Source organism: Athene cunicularia, assembly GCF_003259725.1.
Source record: "Athene cunicularia isolate RWA chromosome 3 unlocalized genomic scaffold, athCun1 chr3_part1, whole genome shotgun sequence".
Lineage (NCBI taxonomy): Eukaryota > Metazoa > Chordata > Aves > Strigiformes > Strigidae > Athene > Athene cunicularia.
Genome location: NW_020799097.1, coordinates 68,190,187 through 68,211,038, shown reverse-complemented (window position 1 = coordinate 68,211,038; position 20,852 = coordinate 68,190,187). Strand labels below are relative to the sequence as shown.

The 20,852-nt window shown below is 39.3% G+C and overlaps 2 protein-coding genes across 8 annotated transcripts in view; one reads left to right on the top strand and one right to left on the bottom strand.

Moving 5' to 3' along the window:
- Positions 1 to 12,681, top strand: part of TIAM2 (T cell lymphoma invasion and metastasis 2) — a 117,272-nt gene extending 104,591 nt beyond the window's left edge. For all 6 annotated transcript variants that reach the window (XM_026845623.1, XM_026845622.1, XM_026845621.1 and 3 more), the window contains 11 exons: positions 1,243 to 1,311; positions 1,698 to 1,823; positions 3,050 to 3,158; positions 3,764 to 3,943; positions 5,345 to 5,463; positions 6,629 to 6,737; positions 8,408 to 8,466; positions 9,302 to 9,407; positions 10,157 to 10,244; positions 10,569 to 10,723; positions 11,569 to 12,681. In XM_026845623.1, the coding sequence (XP_026701424.1) occupies positions 1,243 to 1,311; positions 1,698 to 1,823; positions 3,050 to 3,158; positions 3,764 to 3,943; positions 5,345 to 5,463; positions 6,629 to 6,737; positions 8,408 to 8,466; positions 9,302 to 9,407; positions 10,157 to 10,244; positions 10,569 to 10,723; positions 11,569 to 12,212 (1,764 nt within the window). In that variant the 3' untranslated portion in view covers positions 12,213 to 12,681. The remainder of the gene's footprint in view (positions 1 to 1,242; positions 1,312 to 1,697; positions 1,824 to 3,049; positions 3,159 to 3,763; positions 3,944 to 5,344; positions 5,464 to 6,628; positions 6,738 to 8,407; positions 8,467 to 9,301; positions 9,408 to 10,156; positions 10,245 to 10,568; positions 10,724 to 11,568) is intronic.
- Positions 12,682 to 12,750: 69 nt separating this feature from the next.
- TFB1M (transcription factor B1, mitochondrial) overlaps positions 12,751 to 20,852 on the bottom strand; it is a 32,644-nt gene continuing 24,542 nt past the window's right edge. For both annotated transcript variants that reach the window (XM_026845635.1, XM_026845634.1), the window contains exons 7-8: positions 17,015 to 17,142; positions 12,751 to 13,687 (exon numbers count right to left, since the gene is read on the bottom strand). In XM_026845635.1, the coding sequence (XP_026701436.1) occupies positions 13,429 to 13,687; positions 17,015 to 17,142 (387 nt within the window). In that variant the 3' untranslated portion in view covers positions 12,751 to 13,428. The remainder of the gene's footprint in view (positions 13,688 to 17,014; positions 17,143 to 20,852) is intronic.

Below are 20,852 nucleotides of genomic sequence, written 5' to 3'. Positions count from 1 at the left end.
GATCTAGTAGCTTTAGTTCTAGTCAATTTGTATTTATATCGGAGAGTGGTAATTTGTGGGGAGTAGATACCTGCAATATGTTAACATAGGGGTTTTCCAGGGGATGTTTCCATAGTTTCCAAGATGAAAATAAATCTGGTAGAAGAACAGAATAGAGTCTCCTACAAATCAGAAAAAAAGTTTAAATGTGGAAAATAGTGCATAATTATTTTTGAATCAGCAAAGCTAAAAGGCACAGCTCCAGTTGGTTGTAGCATCACACATATGTTATTTCTCCTCTGACTGATAAGTTCATAATTTGGTAGATGTATGTCTCTTCGAAATATGAAAACATTGCTTTCACTGACCTTCAGCAAGGAGGAATCACCCACTTTACTGGATCTCAAAACACATACTTACAGATATAGCTACTTGCTGCAATAATATATATGGAAAAGAAGAGAAAATGTTTTCCGTCTGTTGTTAGTACATCCACCAATGCACTAATACAGCCATATGCTGTAAAGGCTGAGGAAGCTTTATAGAACATGAACCCCCATATATATGTCCAGCTGATGTTTCTCATAGAGGAATCGCTTGAACAAAGGTATGACCATGGAGGTCACTGCCATGTGTAAAATTTTGCATCAGGCTGCACATACTTGTTACGGTGTTCTCGGGGAGATGCTTATTATTCCTGCTCAGTAAGAATTTCTGTCATGTCACTTCTCAGGGTCAGAGAGCCCTGCAGTGCGCCCCAGGCCTGCCATTATGCTTTGGTGGGGGATAGTAAGTCTTCCAAAGTGCCAACAATTCTTTGAAAAAGTGACTGAAAAAGCCCCAAATTATTTCCCCCCAACAACATTAATTAACATGTTAATACCTAATAGGATTTTAAAATGTCACGTATCCTTCTGAATATTACTACTGATGTTTAAATGAGTGTCTAATTGATGCTGTTCATATACGTGGACTCTCTAGAAAGCCATCATCCATAACATTTTTTTCCTCATGCTATACTAATATATAATTTTTTATAATCAAGCTGTAAAGCCTTGAAGATGAAACAAAAACATTATACTGAAAGAAATTTGTGTCTAATTTAGCAATCACTTTAATGCTAACAACACGCAGGTGATTTTGTTACAGAATAGAAATTGTATCCCTAGTTGATTCCCAGCAATTGCCCCTATCCTGCAGTTGTTGTATAAAGAACAATTTCAAATTGTTACATAACAAGTGAATGAGTTCTGTTTCTTGCAGGATTTGAGCTGCCTCTTTGAGCTATACTTGGAGCCCCTTCAAAATGAAACCTTCCTTACCCAGGATGAGGTGAGGAAATAACTGAAAGATGTGCTTTTCATTCTTTTATGGGTTAAAATCTTGGCATTTGGGTTTTTCATTGCTCAGAGCGTGTCAGAAAAAGCAAACAGTGAACATAACAATAGGAATTAGACCAGTCGGTGCCTTTCGGTCTGGTGCATGGGGCACTTCTTTTTTTAAATGGCGATTGTTCTTCTGACTTAACTCCTAAGAAATATTTTCTTTTTTGTAAGGGTTTTTTTTTTTTATAAAACCCATCAGAAAAGTATTAACGAAGACATTACTGGCTTTCGCAACCTCTTTGTGTGTCACAATATCCTTAGTGGACTGTTTTCACAAGACCACTGGTAGGTGCATGGAGGCCTGTACTTCATAGCCTGATGCTTTTCACACAGATGGAGTCCTTGTTTGGCAGTCTGCCAGAAATGCTGGATTTCCAGAAGGTGTTTTTGGAGACCCTTGAAGATGGAATATCTTCTTCCTCAGATTTTAATACACTGGAAACACCATCCCAGTTCCGGGTAAATGTTTTGTTATTTAATATTTTGTAGTATGCCTGCAAATGTTTGTGAAGATCCTGGCTTTAAGAACTCCTAAGTGTAGGGTTGCTTTTGTTTGAAGCTTTACTTTGGGTTACAGACAACTGTTCAGCAGTGAAAGATTAGTGCTATTTTTCATGGTTTTATCTTCCTCTTTCCCATGGCAGAAGATGCAACATGGAAGACACAGCGTAGACTGAGTATGCTGTAAAATATCAGTGCTTATGATGCAGAACTGCTTTGTAGAAAGGTTATTTCAACTGGGCTGAATTTTGCCCTGTCCCGTGCTCTTCCCCACTATGCCCAGTTCACCCGTGCTTTTCCTGTTAAATGCCGCATGAGTTGCTCATGTTGTGAGGTCCAAGAAGAGGGCCTGCAAAGTGTAAACGGCTATAGACTGTGCCCTCGCTGTGCTGTCTTGCTCAGGGTAGCACCACTCAGTACCTGCCCCAGCTGTAAGAAGTAGATTCCCCAGAGATGGCATCACTGTCACAGGACCAGGTGAAACTGCTGGCAGGTGTCCCAGACACTTGGTGCCTTTTGTAGAGCAAATATTGATTAAAAAGAGGGGTAAGGGCTGCTCTCCTCCTCCCCCTCCTCCTTCTTCACTACTCCTCTTTCTTATCTTTAATTTGGGAAGCAGTTTTCCAAAATCATCTCCCTTGTGATTCAGTCTCTCCCACATCTTCACAACCTCCCCTTCATCCAAGAGCATCAGAGGTGCCCTGTAATTACCACCTGCCTGAAAGAAGAAAACCAGTTGGAAAGCAATCAATCCTCTGTGTTTGTTTTACAGTTCCTTCTGGCTTTGGCACTTCTGTGCCTTGCTTCCTATTGCTCGTGTTTTTTCCCAGCACAAGATACCCTGTTACATTGTTGATTTTTGTTCCTGTGCTGCCTGAAAGATACAGTAAAACAGAGTGTCTGAAGTGGTGTTACCTGCTAAGAGAATGGGAGACAATTACGGGCTTTGCCTAAATACGCTTAAGTCTGTGCCCAGAGAAATACAGAAAGACTCTGGAATGCTACCAATAGTATATTCATGATTTTTTATATATATATATATATATATATATATACACACACACATATATAGGATAGGTATAGAAAGATAGCAAATAATCACAGTGTTGAGCCTCTGTGTTATGTGCTTGGACATTATTTAGGATTCCAATAACGAAGTAATATTTTGATTGTGTTGATTTCAGAAATTGCTGTTTTCTCTCGGAGGCTCCTTTCTGTATTATGCTGATCACTTTAAACTGTACAGTGGCTTCTGCGCAAACCACATCAAAGTTCAGAAAGTTCTTGAGAGAGGTAATTTATTGTCTTCATTATTGTAATTCATGTGCATGAATTTAAACAGCAGTGAACTGCCGTAACAAATCTCATCAACTTGCAGAGAATACTGGTACAAAGCAAGGGCCAACCAAGGATGTTTCAATAGGAATAGTTAAGATTTGCAGTTCTGCTGGAGTATGGTATAGAACCAAAGGGATAAGATTCCTTTTTAACACCCAGGCAGTAGCCTGAATAGCTACAGAAACCTCCTTCCACAAGTTTGTGCCATCTGCAGATCCAATTCATACTCCAAAAAGAAGCCACAAATGGCAGAATAAGTTAGGAGTTACTTCCTCTGCCATCACTTTATTAATTTGATGCAGAAGAAATCTGCAGCGCAGTGGAAAAATTACACTGAGGAATAATGTCGCCTTGATATAATTGCTCTCTTAGCCCTTACGTATGTTATTTAATGCAGGAAATGATTATGAAATTAAATGTGTAAACTACTTTATAAACCATCTATTGAAAAGGGTGAGGCTTTTGGTGCTGGTTACAAGTTGCAGTTTTGTGCTTTCAAATTATTGTATCTTCTATGACTACCATGTTCAGTTGACCAACTCTTTTTTATTTACATCTAGCCAAAACAGATAGTGCCTTTAAGGCTTTTCTGGATGCTCGAAATCCCACAAAGCAACACTCTTCTACACTGGAGTCGTATCTCATAAAGCCTGTTCAGAGAGTGCTGAAATATCCACTGCTTTTAAAAGAGCTGGTGTCTCTGACAGACAATGAGAGTGAGGAGCACTATCATTTGACAGGTAACTTCTTCCTTTCTTCTACAGGAATTAACATGAGTTAAGTTTTATTTCCAGCCCTTTTTGAAGATGCAGGTAGCCATTTTGGTAGATGTTGCAGAATTCATCAAAACCTAGAGAGAATTTCCTCCCTCTCCTTAAAAATAATGAGTAGAGTTTTTGTGCTTTTAGCAAAAAGTCCTACTTAGTATGTCAAAGTCCCTTTGTGACGAAGATACGCCCAGGATTTGTTATGACAAATACGACTGGGGTATGTCTCCTCAATTTTTGTACAGGACATCTCAGGTCATAGTGTTGTTTTGTTTTTTTTTTTTTCCCTCCACTTGGGAAACACTGACCAAAGCTCCATCTTGTGGTGGTTACTCAGTTCTTAAAATGTGTCGAAGTTTAACAAAGCCACAGAAGAAAATTATATTTGTTTGAGGTTTGGCTGTGAGTCTCGCTTACATAGGTCAGAACTGTGTCAAAGCTTTGCAGTCTTCCCACGTAGAAAGACTTGTCTATCCAATATATATTAGACTCGATTGTTTTTCTAGGTTTGCATGCTTGGGACTTCACTCTGGCAAATTCTCATTCAGGTTTGTCAGCACCTGGTGGATGAAAGTCTGGAGATTCATTTCATGGATTGATTGTCATTTTAACAAAATACATTCAGACAAAATACACTGTCAGCAAAAAGTCACGAGGCTGTTACTGACTTAAAAAGGAGCTTCTGTTTCCTTGCCCTTACAACCAAGCTGGAGGGACTTACTTGCAGGTCAGGATGGATGCCAAACTGCTAAAAGGCTTCACCGTTAAGAGCTGGCAGGACTGGAGAAACTAAGCATCCTTCTCCAACTCCTTTGTGAACTAACACACAAAAGTCAAATTAAATCTAGTGCCATTCTTGCTTAAAAAACAAAATGTAAGCAAAACCTGGCCACCAGCATTTAATTTCATGGGTACAATCCATGAGGAACTTGTACAACCTAGCACTGTATTTCTTTGTCTATTCTGTGGTGAGCCATATGCAATTTGTTTCTATTAAAGCTTACAGAAGACATCCTAATAGGGGTGTAGATTAGAGATCCTAGTGGTCCTAGATATACAAGATGTAAAAGATAACTGTGTTTAATATCAGATTGATAGGAGTATTCATATATTTGGGGGCTCATCACTGGAATGCATACTGCAGCCTTTTCAGGCACTTAAAACACCAGACAAGCATTTTTCACTTACTCTGATCACGAAGCACACCTTCTACTGTTGCTGTGAGAGCACTGGTATAAAGCTAGAATTCTGTTCGCCAAACCTTGGGAATGCTGTGTCATTTTGCCTGCCTCAAGTGGAATTCAATAAAAAATGTCATCTTCAGAAAATACAATTGAATTACATAGATGTCTATGAAATTTTTAAACCTTATAGAAGCTCTGAAGGCAATGGAAAAAGTAGCAAGTCACATCAATGAGATGCAGAAGATATATGAAGATTATGGCACCGTATTTGACCAACTGGTTGCAGATCAAAGTGGAACAGAGAAGGAGGTGAGAGAAAGAGCAACATGTTTTATTCACTCCTGAAGCATTATCCCACTTGCCACTGAATGTTTTATCTCTTCCTGAGGTAATTTGGGAACTTATTTGTGCTGGGCTTCCTTCATTCTCCTTTAATATTTTGACTTCCGTTTCATATCTGCCTGTCAAATTCCTTTTTTGTCAGTAGGTTACGGTAAAATTTTCAGACAGCTGCCAGAGCCGCCTTCTGGACTGACAGGAATTACAAGCAGGAGCAGACATAATTCTTTGTAGGAAAAATCCTCCTTTTCTCAAATGTTGCAGAGATCATCTATGCCCCAAGGCATTCAGACTTTATGCTATAGAGTTCTTAAGTTCTTAGATATTTTTTCACCCATATAAATGAAAATGGCAATTTGAGGGATTTCACATTAAAGTCTGCTATTCTCATTCTCTACACTGGCAGCTCTGAGGCATCCATGGCCATTTGTCAGAGCAAAAACCATTAGTTAAACAGACTGTGTGCACACATCTCCCAGAACTGGGGCAGCAAGGTCTCAACTTTGTAATTTACATCAAACGATTACTAAGCAGATCAAATCCATAAAGGTGAAGATCAGATATGAGAGACACCAGCTCATTTGTTTTATTTCCTCGTAGTAAAAGCCAAGTCATCGCTGTGGGCTACCTGCTTTCCCATCATTTACGGGGAAACAAAACTTGACAGCTTGGGAGATTCCTCACAGTGTTATGTTGTATCCAACAGAAGAAAGCAGGCTCAGAGTACAAGGCCTTCCTTAATTTGGCTATTGGCAGTGTCATTAATACTAATTACTCTCTAAAAATTAAAGATATTTCCAGCTAATAAATCAGCCAGTTCACAACTGGCTATATGTAAGTGACGGATCATCATACCAACTTAATGTAAGTTATTAATAGTAAGAACTTCAACTTCCATAACTTAGGGGCTGTTACTTTTTATAGTTGTTACCTATTTTAAAAAGGGGATTACTCACACTTTTCTTGCTGTAGTGCAGATCTCTGCCTTTCTCTCTGTACATAAATACAGAAAACATAGATCCTTCAAGTTATTGATGTGTACTCATTAACATTTTACTCACATATGTGGATTGCAGCACCGATGTATATATTTATACCATTTTGTTATATTGTCTACTGTTATAATTTAATACAGGTGACAGAACTTTCAATGGGAGAACTTCTGATGCACTCTATAGTTTCCTGGCTGAATCCTTTCCCATCGCTGGGCAAAGCAAGAAAAGACCTTGAACTTACAGTGTTTGGTAAGTGTCTTCCTTAATGACTCTGCTCTTTCAAATCTGAAGATTGCCACATTAAATCTTTGCGCAAGATGAAAGCCACCATCTCCTTCCCCTGTAGCCGTGTGATATATAGGGTAGACTTACATCTGAAAAAATACACGGTTGCATTTCCTAATATGAAAAATGTTTCCATTTGTTTGTTTGCTGTTGCTTTTGCTCTCCTGCCTGTATGTAAGCTATGTAAATGAGTGATTTTCAAAAGGCAGTATTCTCTTTAGAACAATCTGCTAAACCAGGCTTTCAAAGGAAGCTGGTAGGAAAATCATGATTTATTCTACTCCTGTGAATTCAGGCTAATTTCTGCTTTACGGCTACTGCTTCAAAATCCCCATCCAGATTATTTTAACCTAAAAAATGGATATGGAAATGATAGCATACAAATGAGAGTTTTATTTAATAGTGTATATATACAACTCATCATTTCATAATTACCTAAGTAAATCTTCCAGTGAAACATCTTAGGCACTTGTCCATTTCTTTAAAAAGTATTTCTTTAAGATGTCATTGGATAAGCACCTACAGAAGAACTCCAGGTAGATGAGAGACAAGTTTCTCTCTCTCAAGGCTGTCATGCACATCTTCCCTGGGAAGCATGACAGGTTAGGGGAGGGGATGCTTCCAACAGAACAAAGAGGAACTACCTGCCAGGTTCCTTGGATGAGCTTCTCAGTGATCCATTGTACACCGGACACTTCCCAGTGGGATATGGCCTGATGCTTAGCTTAGACTGCTCGTCTGCCACTTGGGAAACTGAGTTTTATTCTCACTTCAAACCCTATGTGGGCAGCTTAGAAAATGCACGTAATATGTGGAACTGAAGGAAACTGCCAAGCTCTGGGATTAGTGCTGTGCTTGCTATGGCCACATCATGGCTTCACATAGGGATGAGACTCAACTGCATACCAGTGCCCCTCTCTCCTACTCTGCTGGAAGGAAACATGGATGCATGAGCCTGGATAGAGCTATTACTGCCCATGAGTCCGATCTGGGATCCGGGACTGCTCTGCAGAGCCATCCCTTAGTTTGCCTGCAGCTTCCATGTCCCATGTTTCTGCTCCTCCTTACAGATGAGAGAGAACATGTCCCTGCCTCCCTAGAGGCTGAACGATTAAATAATGTTAGTGATCCACTGCAGTTCGATGTTGTGGAAGCCTGAGATGGAACAGTAGGAATTGTGATGTTCGAGTTTCCAACTAAACAAATGTTGAACTACAGGAAAAACAGACAGTGTCCTTTTTCACAGTACTCTCTTGCCATAGGCCCTTCACTCCACTTGAAAACATACACTGATTACAAAAAGAAAATCTGAACCTTTGCATCTAACCTACATCTGCTGTATTTGTTTAGGTGAAGACTTACAGGAGGCAGGTTGATGGTAGTTTCAGAACAAATGTGCAGAAAGGCTTCATCCTAAATGTTCAGAACAAAATCTGAGGAAAAATTACTAACATTGCACGAACAAATATAGGATGAAAAACCCAGCTATCATCTTAATACAGGGCAGGTGTTTTTCAAATTAGTTTGCTTATCTCATCCTTCACATTCCCATTAATACAATAATCAGCTTCTCCAATATAATATTTTCATTGAATATTACACCTGTAATTAACAGTTTTCCTTCTTCTTTTTAGTTTTTAAGAGGGCTGTAATACTGGTGTATAAGGAGAACTACAAACTGAAGAAGAAAATGGTAAGTCTGGTATCAGTTGAGGTGGTGGGTGTTTACACACAAGATCCTACTGCAGTGTGAAATGGACCATAACCAGTGTTGAAGGGGGAGTGACTGCAGTGAAACACTACCTTCTCTTGCTAGGCTGGAATTCTAGCTATCACAGCTCAAACAAGTGCTCAATATCTGTGTAGCCATTAATATTTTTTGTTATTTAGTAAGCAGCAGCATCTTCTCTGTGTGAGCCCCATGTTAATTCTATCAGGTGGAACATGAAACATTGCCATGCAGGAATCATTAATTCTTCCAGATGGCATTTACAATGGCCTACCTTAACACAGTGTGTAGGTTAAAGAAATCTGTTTACAGACCTTTGATCACCCTGGAAGGAAAGGAAAAGGGTCATTATAAATATAACCTCCTCTGTCCCCATCTACAAAACTGGAATGCTGAAGTCAAGTCGCAAGTTGTATATCCTGAGTACCAGTGGTGAAGTACTGCACCATGCTTATCATAACAGATCGAGGAGCTCTAAAAGTAGCAGCAGCATCTACATGATTAATATATTCTGCTAATCAACTGCTTGCAGGTTCCTTCATAGGAAACTTGTTCCCTAGTAGTACTTAGATGCAAAGTATTATTTTTATCCATTAAAAACAAGTGCTTTTAAAAGTTGAAGCAATTAAGAATTACAAAGGTTGTGTCTATCACCGTTTCAACTACATTTACAAGCACATATTAGGGTACTGAAGGAAAAAGCCTAGTTTCGCTTCAGAGGCAGGTCCTGTAAGAGTAACACAAAAAAACCCCAGTTTTTTATTTCTTAGAAATATCCTTGTTGTTTTTCTTTTTGCAGCCTACTAATGTTCGTGCTGCACATAGTTATGGTGACTTGGATCCATTTAAATTTCGTTGGCTGATTCCTTTATCTGCTCTTCAAGTTCGATTGGGGAACACAGCAGGTAATTCCCTTGAACTGAATACTTTAGGATTGAACGCTTTTCTGGGATTCTGTAATACTGTTTCTTCTGCAGCCTCTGGAAACAGGCAGATGTAGAGAAAATGGTATCTATTGTTGCCTCTACACTCAGGAGGTACAGGCTTGATACATTAACAGACTTTCTTCATTTCTATGTTGGCTTCTTCCATGACTTCAGGAAGATAGAACATGACATGAAGGAATGACAATAGAAATCCCCAATGAAAGATAGCATGAACAGGAAGGTGATTTACCGTGGTTGGTGTCCTTGTGGCACCCTAATGCTGTGTGTGTGCTGAACCTTGTGTTTTCCCAAATGTGGGAAAGTTGACTGTGTAATCTGTGGTAGTAGACAGCTGTGGTTTTATTTTCTCTTTGAGTTGATCTTTATGATCCTTTCCAGTTCTGTATCTTCTGTGAAGTGTCACTAGGTGTTTAGAGCAAATAAAGGCTTTCTGCACCTGGGAGAAGGCCTTTTAAGGCTGCAAGAAGCAGTAAGAATGGGGAAAAGCAACTCTCCAGGAGAGAAGTTATCAAAGGCAGTACTAGGCTGCTGCAACCAGCAGAGTTCAGGGGACTTTCCTTCCCTTGGGTTCCATCTCGGGTGAGATCTGTGGACCTACCCATGGCTACGTTAACACTGCCTCCAGAGTGGAGGAGCTCTACACTGGACTTTCTAATGCTGAAGATTTTCTAAGTACATACAAAAATAATGTTTCCTTCCATGCACAGGAACAGAGAACAGCTGCATCTGGGAACTGATTCACACAAAGTCAGAACTAGAAGGGAGGCCAGAAACAATTTTTCAGTTGTGCAGCAGGTAAGCTTTACATGGAGGCTGTATCTGACAAATCACATTAATGGAATTACAAAAATAAAAGATTTTCCCCCGTGTGACCTTTGCGTCAGCACTTCTGACTCAGTTCTCACTCTTTGAATCCAGGCACTATGCCAGTGTTTAACTTCATGAAGTATAATAGTAGCACATAAAGATGATAGCTGCAGAACCACTACTGAAGAAAAGTGCTTTAGAAAAACCACTGCACTAAAGCCCATCAGCAGAAAGGAGGCAGACAGATTTTATCCCAATAGCGTCAAACTTCAGAGGGGAAAATTAGGTTATCTGTTTTCTTAACACTTGCAGTGACTGTGAGAACAAGACTAACATCGTAAAGGTGATCCGCTCTATCTTGCGGGAGAATTTCAGACGTCACATAAAATCTGAACTACCACTGGAGAAAACATGTAAAGATCGCATTGTCCCACTCAAGAACCGTGTACCTGCAACAGCCAAACTGGGTAAGAAACACCTTCTCAAAGTGAAAAATGGAGATGCCAGTGCTGGCAGAAGATGTGCAATTATTACCATTATTATTGACTGTAGTGTCACGTGGCAGATCCACAAATCCCATTTCTATTTTGTGCTTGGGAAGGTGGTAGTTTCTCCACAATTCATTTCATGACAAGGCCTAGAGGAGATAGGCAAGCTTATGACACTGTGATGTCATTAGCTCTCTTAAGGGAAGACTTAATAAGGCCCCAATTAACTTTGCTGGGAAGAAACAGACTCCCTTTAGCAGGTAGTATTAGTGTTCTTTCCTCTGGGTTCCCTTTAGTAACTCAGCCCTGGTAACATTTAACACTAAAACAACTGGCAAAAGGCAGGGGTCTTGCTTCTTTCAGTGCACAAAATCTGCGTCCCAGCAGATACCCCAATTAAGTACAGGCTTCAGAGATTTTAGTTAAATGAGTAGTATTTCTCCATCTGATCAGTTCTCTGTAAAATCCCCTTAACATCACAGGAACTGGGACAGTTCAGCTCTGACCTACAACCTGGCCCTCCACTGCTTGAGGTGCCTGAATTCAGTCTTGCTTTCCTGCAGATGTGTGTAAATCATTACTAAAATTTTTGCAGGATTTTGTACGTATTACATATGAAGGCAAACATATAGCCCTGGGGTAGGTGGAATGAAAACTCTGACATGGGATTGCACTGTTGGTATCAGAATGCTGGCACATCTGACCTGGGATGACTATCAAATGAGACTGCATGCACTGTAATTCCAAATGGGCTATTGAGACAGATGGTATAACCAGCTGATGTTTTACTGAACAAAATAAAACTGCCTTTTTCTTCTGCACAGCTTCCACGAGGTCCTTGAGGCTACTGAAGAAGTCATCCAGTAGCGAGTGGAATGGTGACTCGGGGAAAGGCACCTTCCAGGACTCTGATGAGTGCAGCCTGAGCAGCAGTACGCAGAGCAGCAGCTGCCACACTGCTGAGAGCATACAGGAGCCCAAAAATTCCTCTGCCGATAAACATGTACAGAGCTGTGCATCCGACTTTTCTAACGTTCTTGTCAAAGAATCTGATATTCTTAGTGATGATGACGATGATGATGACTTTCGGGGTGTAAAGAAGGGCAGCCCTACAAAAGACATTGAAATACAGTTCCAACGGCTGAAGATTTCAGAGGAACCGAGTACTGACTCTGAACGGGATCAGGCTCCTGAAAATGAGGAAGGAGATGGCTTTGAGACAGGACAGCATCCAAAGCTGGTGCGTGGCCACTTCTGCCCAGTGAAGAGAAAAGTAAACAGCACGAAGCGTAACAGAGGAACTTTAATGGCAATGCAAGAACGTCACCAGTCCCTTGACAGTCACTCTGATGCTGCAAACCTGGATCTGAACTCTATTTTAGAGAGAGAATTTAGTGTCCAGAGTTTAACATCTGTAGTTAATGAGGACTGTTTTTATGAAGCTGTGGAGAGGCATGGGAAATCCTAGCTTTCTAAGCACTATATTTAAAATATTCATTTGAAGTCCACATAAAATTCAACATACTTATTTTGCTTTAAAACCAGTAAATTCATGGAAGCTGCAGGAAAACTACTATCTGATTTTGTGCACTAATACATTTTTTCCACAAAAAACAGCTGTAAAGGATTCTTAAGTTATTTTAATTTATTGTGGATCAAAAATAGATTAAGTTGGCCAAGGTCTGTAAACTAGTTCATCCCTTTCAAGCAGTTATTAAGATGATGTAGTGTTCTTGGGGAGGGAAAGGGAAGGATGGCCTCCTTAGTATTTTAAGTAATGTGGAAAAGGTGCTAGTGAGTAGCATTGCAAAATGAATTTTTCAACACCTTGGGCATTTTATTTCTTTGGTTTTCATTTTTGCTTTATTTAAAGCAGAATTAAGTTATTTTAATGTGTTTTAGTGCACAATAGTGCAGAAATTTCATTTTTGTAAGTTTTAAGATGCTGTTTATACTTTATATATATATATATGTGTAAATACAAAAACAAAGCTTGGCCTGTAATCTTTTATTTGACTGTATTTTTTATTTTCTCTACCAGCCTGTACAGTAAAAGACAGTATAGCCATGTTTTCTACTTTTTATCATGCTGCTTTTCTCTAGTTGGAGCTTTAAATCCCAAATTCCTTGCTTTTGCATAAAAGAGTAGAGTATTAGCAGACCTTGAGGCAATCTGTGCACTTTATCCTCCTTTAAGCCAGTCACTTGAGTATATTTATACAAGAGTTTTGGCTTTTGTTTTTTAAATTACTCTGCACAGTAGGATGTTCCAGGATAAAATGGGCACAAAACCCCAAACATTGTCTTTCATACTTCAGCATGTATTTTTTCTTATATTTCAATAATGCACTTTCATTCATACAAAACTCAAATTATCTCAGAAGTATCTCAACCTAATTACATGTCTCACAAAATACCTTGTTCTTGGTATGTGTTCTAGTCATTCCCCTGAAGTAAAAAGAACCTGTAGGGAGCTTGTAACTGGACTGTCTTTTCACTTTTGTCTGCAGCTGAATGAAATGAACAAATAAAATGAGAAAGCCCTCTCCCTTACCACTTTCTCAAAAGTAGTTCTTCCATACCTGCACAGATGTAGGGGTATATAAGCCTCCTCTTACTGAGTCAACACCTCTAGATCAAGGAGTTAAAACTAATAAAAAAGGCAGTCTGCTGCATTACAACTGTTAGAACTGATTTTCCTCTTCAGTCTCTTCAGGCTGACTGTTACTTATAAGCAAATGCGCCCTCTTCTTTAGCCTTAGTTCCTCTCTGTAATTGTACACAAAAAGGCCTGGATCTTCATCACACATTTTCCTGTATGTATTGCACAGATTTCTAAACTGGGACATGGAGAGCTGAGAAGGACGCAGAGTTGGATCAACATTTGCTGTCATCATCAGCTGTTCTGTTCTTTTCAAACGTCCACTTTCAGGAAACAAAGTCCTAAATGGTGTGGGGAGAAGACAAACAAAGTCAAACAATTCAGAAAGACAATTCAGTTTCCCTAAAGAAAAATAGGATCCTATTGGGAATTTACTTAATACAGGTTTACTATTAAGTATGTCATAATTTAAGCTCTGGTACTATTAATATAGCTCATTATCTAAGCAAATGGAAACATACATATTTGCTCTGTGGCCAGATGTGTTCACACCTCTCTCTTACAAGTTCCCCAAATTTTAATGAACGCTATTAGCTCAAATGATTTTTAATGCCTCACAAAAATGCATACTACAAAGTGCAAACTATTGAAAGGACTATCTCTTTATTCACAGTAGTTCTCAGTCTGCAACAGCTCAGGAAGGCAGAAAATTTCCACACGGTTGATGTGCATGTCTCCATTTTCAAATGATCTGCCTTTTCATACATAAGACCTAAAAATGCTGTGCATCTAATACAGTAGCATCCCCAGCCATGTTTTGTCAGTTGGACAGACAAGCTAGTCAAAAGGCTTTGTAAGTAAGCAATAGTTTGCTCTTGGTGGGCAGACATAATACAAAGTTAAGAAAGGGTTTCAAAATTACAAGGATGGAACTTGTGGGAACAACCTGGTTTAATGTATGTGCTACTCCAGGCCTTGGTCAAAAATGTCCCCATTAGTTTAGCATCTAGATCCTTAACCTTGAATCCTTATTTTGGTATCCCTCCTTAAATTACTCTCTCCTTTGATTTGGTAGTTAAAAGATGTACCTGGAGCTAAAAATGTTTGATCACCTTTTACATACAGACCAGGAACAATCTTATAAATGTCCATGAACAGCAAGTCAAACTACACCCTTTTTCTTTACAGACTTAATAGCTTAATGTTATATGCCATACTTCTCAGATCTCCGAATTGACACACAAACATAAACTGATTCTATTATCTTGTTCTTATACAGTGTATGAGACATACAGGTAGATAGATACCTTATAATGAACTTAATAGCCTTATTATACATGAAAATTTGTTACTTTTTTTTCAGGTCAGCTAAAGAATAAGAAGATTGTGCTTCTTAGCTGCACACTGGGGCTAAAGTATGATAAGCTGCTAGGGGATACATGACGTCCAAAAGTTCAGGATTCCCCTCCTTGCCTCAGAATAATGTAAAGCAGTTACTGGAGATTACACAACAGTTGGGGCTTTTTTTAAACTTTGGCAAAAATATTCTGCATAATGTAAAGATGCTGATTGCACATGCCTGCTGGTTACATTGTCAACTGAAACCATTCTCTTGCAAAAAAAAACCACCACCGCCCTGTAAATCAAATGCAAATCAATCTAGAGTTCAGATACCTCATTTTCTAATCACCTCCAAATGCATACTCAAACCTTAACACAGGCAAATCAGTACTCATTTTAGATCCAATATCTGCATCCCAGACATCAATGGCTTTCACTGCCTCAAGTGAAAAAACTCGAAACTAGAGGCAAAATTCTATGTTCACCTTTAAAATAGTGACATAAAAGGCTTGTAGGTCAGTAAGGTGGCATCCACTCTCATTCTAGACTGCATCCAGGGCCAAAACCATGCCCAACAAAATTCAGCTAGCACAAGCTGCAGCAGCATGCCTCCAAGCTCTATCACACATTCTACACTGCTGAATGCTGAGTTCTTCCCATACCAAGTCAGACACGTGGCTATGCTGGAGTTTTAACAGGATCCTTGGCAAACCGACTGCAGGTTTCTCAGTTAGAGAACCTAGTAAATTCCCTCAGTAAGACATGGGGATTTTTAAGGAGTCAGTAAGAACTCCATAAAAGGGCAAGCACAGAAACAAGAATTTGACCGATTGACATTATCCCCAAATAAGTAAAATTTCCCATCGATGACATTTTTCCCTCCTCCCACTGCCATCTTTCATTCTGAATTTTGATAATTTTTTAACTCAACCGACTAATGCTGCTGTTTTTGTGGTTGGTGGTGCTTTCTGGTTTCCGAGACAGACAAACCGTTGGAAAGATCACCAATTTATCCTAGTAATCTTAAAAACTTCCAACTGCACTAACGAAAATGCACAGTGATTATTGTATAATTACAGCAGAAAGTGTTTCAAGTCATACTTTTGTCTCCAGAAATCATTCTGAAATAGATCTGATGAACACAAATTCTGATCTGATAAATTTAAAACAGGAGAAATAAAATCAAATGCATAGCTACAAGTGCTTCTCAAATGACCAGGTAGCTGATGAATTTAGAAAAACATCTGGATGGGCACAAGCTTCACTGGGTAAAAAACTGGCTGGATGGCAAAGCCCAAAGAATTGTGGTGAATGGAGTTAAACCTGGTTGGCAGCCAGACACAAGTGGTGGCCCCAGGGCTCACTGTTGGGGCCACTCCTGTTTAACATCTTTATTGATGATCTAGATGAGGGGATCGAGTACACCCTCAGTCAGTTTGCAGATGACACCAACTTGGGTGGGAGTGTTGATCTGCTCGAGGGCAGGGAGGCTCTGCAGAGAGACCTGGACAGGCTGGAGCCATGGGCTGAGGCCAACTGCAGGAGTTTCAGTAAGACCAAATGCTGAGGGCTGCCCTTGGGCCACAACAACCCCCAGCAGCGCTACAGGCTTGGGGAGGAGTGGCTGGAGAGCTGCCAGTCAGAGAGGGACCTGGGGGCGTGATTGACAGCCGGCTGAACAGGAGCCAGCAGTGTGCCCAGGTAGCCAAGAAGGCCAATGGCATCCTGGCTTGTGTCAGCAATAGCGTGGCCAGCAGGGACAGGGAAGGGATCTGACCCCTGGACTCGGCACCGGTGAGGCCGCCCCTCGATTCCTGTGTTCAGTTTTGGGCCCCTCACTACAAAAAGGACATGGAATGACTCGAGCGTGTCCAGAGAAGGGCAACAAAGCTGGTGCAGGGTCTGGAGCACAGCTCGTACGAGGAGCAGCTGATGGAACTGGGGTTGTTTAGTCTGGAGAAGAGGAGGCTGAGGGGAGACCTCATCACCCTCTACAGCTACCTGAAAGGAGGCTGCAGATTGCTGGGGATGAGTCTCTTTAACCCAGTGGTGACAGAACAAGAGGGAATGGCCTCAAGTTGTGCCAGGGAAGGTTTAGAATGGATATTAAGAAGCATTTTTTTACAGAACGGGTTGTTAGGTGTTGGAATGGGCTGCACAGGAGGAGTCCCCATCCCTGAAGGTGTACAAGAGTCGGGTTTACATTACGCTGAGGGATACGGTGTAGTTGGGAACTGTCAGTGTTAGGTTAATGGTTGGACTGGATGATCTTCAAGGTCTTTTCCAACCTAGACGATTCTATGATTATCTTCATTAAAGATCCTTACTCAATTCCACGGAAGCAGTATTTTCTTCTAAACTGAAAAACACTTCGAACCACTTTTTCTACTAGCTTGAATGGCTGCTGTATCTTTGGTTGAACCAATGGAGTGAAATGTACCACCGCCACATCCACCTATATGGAAAAGAAAGATAAATTTGAGTAGATATATTCCTCTGAGACATATTATCTCTAAGTCAGCTGTCTAGACATTAAGAAACAGGCAGAATATAGAAAGACATTATTGTGACAGATAACAGAGCTGTGCAGTGACTAATGTCATAGTATTTGAATATAAAGATTTAGCTTAACTTTCAGGGCCCTACAGAAATTTAGTCTTAGTTATCTACATATTTCCAATTAGTTCACATGCCATTAGTACTTAGTACTTTTTCCCCCATGGCGCTTCCTCCATCTAGAACAACTTCCATGTAATCTGTAAAGTAATTAGCACTTCTTTCTTCAGATCCTTCCACAAGACAATTCTGACATGATACACAAATTAGACAATATTTGATATACAGGCTGAAGGGCAGCTGGAGAAAATTGGTATTATAATTAGAAATCAAACCCATTCCCTATATGTTTTCTGTTGCTCTAGGGCTTTTCTAAAATGTAAGCCAAGGAATTACTTTTCAACACATTACAATTTTTTAATTCTAGTCTATTTCAAGGAATGGTAGGAAGAAATAATTTTCATTTAAGTGACCATACAACTCTGTATTTGCATTGTATCACCCTTCATCCAAAGTTATATCTGAATTATTCTATAAAGGTTTTTTTCAAGCTTGTTTTATTTCTTTACAGTTCTAAAATCGGCTTGTTTCACAGAGCGGTCACTTTCCTTGCGTCTGAAAATAGAGTAATATCCTCCTTCTGATGTACACACATATACATATAGAAAACACAAAACATGTTATCCAATTATAGAGAAACTGTATTATACAGAAATGTCTGAATTCAGAATCCTGTATTAAAAAATACAGACTGGACTAAAAATCCAGTTCTGTACAACATTGAATAAAGCAGTTCATCTTCCAAGCTAGATATTAACACCAATAGAAATGAAAAATTTCTGTGGAAGAACACATTGAAAATCTGTACAATTTGTACAAGTACTGGTACTGAAAACAACTACAAAACTTTTATGTGCCAGACTTTTAAAAATATCCAGTCTCTTATTAAAAAAGTCTGCTTTTTTAGAAAGACTATCATCCATCTTTTAAAAAGGTCTGGAAGTCAGTAGTGTCATTCATAGAACAGATTCTATATGACATTAAATTGGAGATGTGCTAGTTCTGGCTGAAATAAAAGATACACTCAGGCCAAAGAACTGCTTCTGTTCTAAGCACACTCTCTGTACCAACCGTTTGAGAAAACCCATAGCAAAAGACTACTTCAAAAATAGAGAGGGTTTTTTCTACTGCTTTAATCAAAACTGCTCTAAGTTTGTGGGTTTTTTTAAAATCAATTAAATCTTAGTAACCTCTGATGTGGATATATTATTCTGGCACAAATATGCCATCCATCCATGTTGTACTTCCAGTGGGAACAGCTCAGCTGTCAAGTACATCTATACCCAGTATAACTGCTTCAGCAGCAGAGGTACTACATCTGCATTCAACAGAAATTATGAAATTCAAACAACCTAAGTTTGTCATGTAGAACTTATGAAGCTGAACGAAAATACTGGCTAGAGAAAGAAAACACTGATTAACAGTGCTGATGAAAAAAAACACAGCAAGTTTCCAGTATTAGCACTGCTGATCTCAAGTATATGTTACAGATCGTGGTTTTTCTCTACTTTTCCACCTCTTCTGAAAGCTGGAGTTAAGAATAAGACAGAAAAAATACTTAAATTACTAAAATGTAAAGACACAAGAAATTATTTAAAAATGAGGTGACAAAGAAAACTTGACATATGGAAACTGCAGTGAAATGCACATAAATGTACTTTCCAAAGCAGTTTCTGAATTTCTCAAGTGTCGATAGCTTCTGCCTTTGCCACAGGTTGCTGCTACCTGTCAGGAAGACCACAGGAACAGAGCAAAAACTTGTGTTCATACTGAGTGTCAGAAAAGTTTATCCTTTTGAACAGGGCAAATACATACTTCACATTACCAACCAGCTCCTTCAACAGAAACACTAAGGCTTATTTACACATGTGTATGTATCTACCTTTTTGTCAAGAAATAAAACAAAGTATTTCCCCCACAAAATTAGGGATAAGACAACCACCAGATGCCACTTGGGATCTCCTGGTCACCTCAGTTTTGCAGAACTGCTTTTAAGTGAGATAGGAGGGCTCTTTTGGGAGTTGGAGTTGCATCTTTAACAAAAACTTCTGAAGGAAAAGAAAAAACCCCACAATCTAGATGCAGTGTATAGCTTAAGAGAAAAACAGCTCAATCTGCAATCTCAAGGCCAGTGAGCAATAATTTCTGCTTCTGAAACAAAACACAGCACTTCTCAGCATTTGTTCCATTATAGACACTGTTTTATTTGGACCCCAGGAAAGCTGCCTGGTTACTATAGCAACAGATACAGGCGAAAGCTTTTCACTTGTAATTGGCCACTCCTTTAAAATTATGCATGCTATTTTTCCCTAACCTTTTTAATATGCATAAAATAGAGTAGAATTATGAAAGCCCATAGAGTACACAAGAGCACTTAAAACACACAAGTTAATTTGCTGATAATTTTATTAGTAACACTTTTTTTTCACCCCACCAAGTATACTAGAAATATTTACAAAATAATACTCAATTCTTACAAAATAATGAATATGGAAATTATTCAACGGATATATCCTGAACTGTCAATAGCACAGCAATTATTCACCCCTTGCTCTTTTATTGTATCTGGTACAACGAAGGTTTATATTCTGGTAGGGTAGGAAGAACACATGACGAGTACAATTCAATTCAGAGAAGTCTGCTGCCTTGCTGATCAAATCAACACTCTAAATCAGAATAATCTTAAATGAGAAATTTTTACTAGCTGTTGACAATAGCATGATGGGCAATATATGTATCTTGCAACAGGGCTGTACTAAAAGCAAACCAACATGCCTTTTTCATGCTGTAATTTACTCATGGGGAACTGAAAGCTAAGCAGAATATATTCAACTAATTAAAACAGACTGCTTGAGATACTACTACAATAGTTCTAAGCCAGCATCTTCACAAACCAAGTGTTCAGTACTAGCATTTTATCTGGTACTGTACTACAGACAAACATTAGGTCTAACACCAGCTAAGTGTATCTCATAGCAATCTTGTTCCAATGCGAGGGGTTTTATTTTGGTCCACTTCCAGCAGAAAATAACTGTGCCACTGCACTAATAGCAATAATCTAATTCCTGTGTAAGAACATCTCTGTAGTAACTCCATTCACACTAGGCTCACAAACACGATCACAGGAAACCATGAGTCAGTACAGAACCTATGGGTACATCACTGCTGTAATCAGCAAGACTTTTCTCCTAACCCTGATTTCACACACCAACTTCTCAAGGCCATTTCTTCAATAAACTGCAGTTACCATATAAGCCTTAATAGTAGCTTTATTCCGTCATTCTTTTATACAAACTCATGCAAAGTTAACAAGTTATAGGATGACCTAGAGAAGGCTAAAGCTATCAAAAAGAGAGAAGCAAAAGCTGCAGTTGAATTGAAACGTCCTGCTGTTCCAATTACAACTTAAAATAAATGGCATAGTTCTTTCCTAGGAAATTTAAACACTTAATAAGATTATCTGTGATAGAAAAAAACCCAACAACCAACAAACAAAACCCTCTGGCTCTGGTTTTCAGTTAAATTTAAATAAAACTTACTCACTGCCCC